This window comes from Apis dorsata, unplaced genomic scaffold, assembly GCF_000469605.1.
Source record: "Apis dorsata unplaced genomic scaffold, Apis dorsata 1.3 scaffold_813, whole genome shotgun sequence".
Classification (NCBI taxonomy): Eukaryota; Metazoa; Arthropoda; class Insecta; order Hymenoptera; family Apidae; genus Apis; species Apis dorsata.
This window is the reverse complement of record NW_006263951.1, coordinates 22,489-25,767: the sequence shown is the minus strand read 5'-3', so window position 1 is coordinate 25,767 and position 3,279 is coordinate 22,489. Positions and strand designations below refer to the sequence as shown.

The 3,279-nt window shown below is 47.8% G+C and overlaps 1 protein-coding gene across 1 annotated transcript in view; it reads left to right on the top strand.

Annotated features, from left to right (window-relative positions):
• LOC102672997 overlaps positions 1-3,279 on the top strand; it is a 105,668-nt gene that overhangs the window by 100,380 nt on the left and 2,009 nt on the right. Inside the window, exons 6-7 of the mRNA XM_006623069.2 lie at positions 3-1,360; positions 1,557-2,119. Of these exons, the coding sequence (XP_006623132.1) occupies positions 3-1,360; positions 1,557-2,119 (1,921 nt within the window). The remainder of the gene's footprint in view (positions 1-2; positions 1,361-1,556; positions 2,120-3,279) is intronic.

Genomic DNA, 3,279 nt, shown 5'->3' with positions numbered 1-3,279 from the left:
AGAACGACGAAGCGTTCGACGAGCGCGTGAACGACGCGTCCGCGAATCTGTATCCGCTCGGGAACAACGGGCCCATAACGAGTTTCAGCCCGTGCGACTTTGGACAATCGCGGAACGAGTCTCCCATGCGAAAGAGCAGCAGCTGCGATTTCAAGGAGGCGAAGAAATCCAGCTTCCCGTACGCATTCCTGCGATCGAAGCTCTCCGTCCTGCCCGAGGAACGTCACAGCACGTTCGCCTCGAAGGACGAGCGCCTGTTCAAGACTGCGTCCGAGGAGCACTTCCCTGCGTTGAAGATCGAGGACACGTACACGGGCACGACCACGCTTGGTCGGCGACGAGCCAGGAACGGGAATATATCCAGGGGGAGCCCCAACAAGGAACCGTCCACCTCGAAATCGGGGCGGAACTCGTACACGGAGTTTCGAAAGAGTGCGAGCAGCAGGTGCGAGGACAGGTACAGTCTGAATCCGGGGCACTTGGAGAGGATCGACGACAACTTCCAGCAGGAGGACACCGGATGTTACAGCTCGTACGACAGCAGCCCGATGTCCCTTAGAGGGAACACAGGCGTCCAGCATCCGGAGGCAGGCCAGGATAGAGTGGACTTCGCAGGAAGGATGAACGAGGCTAGATTCTCGGAGACGTCCTCGTTGAACGTGGACCTGGACATGGTGGCCACGCTGAGAAAGCACAGGAGGAACTCGGCCCCGAGTGGCGAGCAGAGGCTCTCCTCTCACTACGTGAGCTCGAACGAGTCCGGCTACGACAGCGACGGGCCCAGAGGGGAGTCAGCGGCCGCTTCTGAGAACGAAGGTTTGAGCCTGAAGTGCACGGACAGCTCGGACACCAGCAGCGTGGTCGATTCGGAACTGGAGAAGCCTATAAGGAGTTCCACTCCGAGCGAGTGCCAGGAACAGGAGAACAGCAACGAAATCAGGACGAGGAAGAACTCTGAAACGGAGGGCGTGATGAGAGCCGGAAATTCCGAGTTGAACGACGGTATAGACGGGCTTAGGTGGCACCAGAGCAATTCTGGCAGATTGTTGCCGAGCATACATCAGACTTACGACGATGCCGCGATGAACTCCCAGTTCCCAGTTTGTGGGAATGGGCTGACCGCGTTGCAGAACTCGTCCAAGTCGTTGGACATTTCACCTCATAGAATGAGACTGCAGCAGGACAAGACTAGGTTTCTTAGCGATATTATTCAGCCGCCTAAGAGAGTGAGGAGATGTCGGTTGGTGCAGTTGCATAAGAGGGATCCGAAGGAGAGCTTGGGTATCCGGTTGGCGCAGCAACGCTTGCCCGAGCTGCGGTACATCGTTGTTCAGCTGGAGAGCGATGGAATAGCTCATAGGTAAGTTTAGATATCACATCTAAGGGGGAAGATCTAAATTGACAATCTAGAATAGTTGTAAGAGAGTTCGATTGTTGAAGGAGAATTATCTTGTTAGAGAGCATCTAGATAGTGTAGGACATAAAGACACTTTTATCATTAACTTTACAACAATGGATTCTTAATGAATCAAACAAAATACAATTTGAATAAACAGAGACGGAAGACTAAGGCTGGGCGACGAGATCGTGGAGGTGGAAGGCAAAGAGTTGAGGACATTGGAGAGCCTCGAGGAGGTCCAAGAGTTTCTGAGATCCTTCACGGGCAACAAGATACGTTTGATGACCGCGTATGAAGAGACTGTGCCACAAGTGTACGTAAGCCCGCCGACCTTACCTGGGGAGTACGAGTACCTGGAAAACGCAAAGAACCTTTCCAATCTGTCGTTGATCGACAGCGAAACGAAGCAAACAGTACAATCGGAGGAATCGGGCAAATCCACCGCGGACGAAGTAGTCCAATCCTCGAAAAGGCCAGACTTTTTACCGCTCTCCTGCGTGTCCAAGGAGCGAAAAGGCGGCGAGAGTAATTTGGAATCGGCCACGGAGCCGCAACATTATTTGACGAGGCATATCGCCAAATTCGAGAAAGGCTACGGCAAGCCTAGCCTTGGTTTCAGCGTCGTGGGTGGTAGGGACAGCCCTCGTGGTGAGATGGGCATCTTCGTGAGAAGGGTTTTTCCTGGTGGCCAGGCTGATGTCTCCAAGTCATTGTTTCAAGGTAGGATAAAACTTTTAATCAGTTTTATTGTTTGATATTACTTCTCGATTGCTATATTCTTTTCTATCTAAATATCCTTCTTATTGTATCTACATTATCTTTATTTATATCGATGAAAAGGGGATCAAACAGAGCGAAAAGTGTGTTAATTTTGAGTTCCTTCGAAAATCACTCGATATTCAAACGCATTCGTGTACGTACACAGCAAGACAATTGGACCATTTATCTTTTCAAGGATCTGTCTCGAGCTCCTCTATTCCTTTTACGGTGTAGGCCTCGCAGCAATGTAATCTCTCACGTTACCATTCCTACGTTAACGTGACGCAATTGATCGTGGATTCCTCGTGCCTGGATCGCGCAAGGATCTCGTTCCATCGACATAGTTCGCTATTTCAGGATCACGGCGTGGATCGATGCGTCACGTACTTACTCGCCGCTCGTTCCTCGTGCATTCACGCCATGGACGCGTCGAACACATCTCGAATCTTTAATCCAAAGCCTGACGTCGCCGCGTGCATTTCTAAACAGATTTCAATCTCTTTCCCTCGCTTCCTCTCTCCCGCCTTCCCCCTCCCCCTTTCTTTTCCTTTTTCATTCTTTTCATTTTTTGCCACTCTTTCTTTTCCCGCCTTTTGTAACACCACGCCACTGGACTTGGCTCGGCCTCGTCAACGGGATCTTTTCTGTCGCTCTCTTCGTTGCCAAGCTAAATGGAACTCGCGATTATGTTTTGCGGAGAAGACGGAGGGAAAATAAATTTGATAGATCGATTGGAAAGTTTGAATTAAGAGATTTTAATAAACACTCGAGAATTTGGATTTGTTTTCAATGTCCGTTTGTTGATGGTTTTTCTTTGGAAAGAGATTGAGTGTGATTTTGTATATAAATAATTAGTCGAACCAGTTTGTTTTGAATCTTATAGGAATATTTGATGCTACGAGACTTGTGTATAATTTCGATTTCGATCATTTATATGTAATGTTGTTTAAATGATATTCGATCGAAATTTGAGTTTTCTAATTGTAAATTGGGACTCGAAAAAGAAAATAAATAAATTAGCTTATAATTATTCTTTTTAATTGAAATATTTTTTAAAACATTTCAATGTATTAGGAAATTATTATTATTTAATATATCTTGACAAATAAAAACAGTTTCGA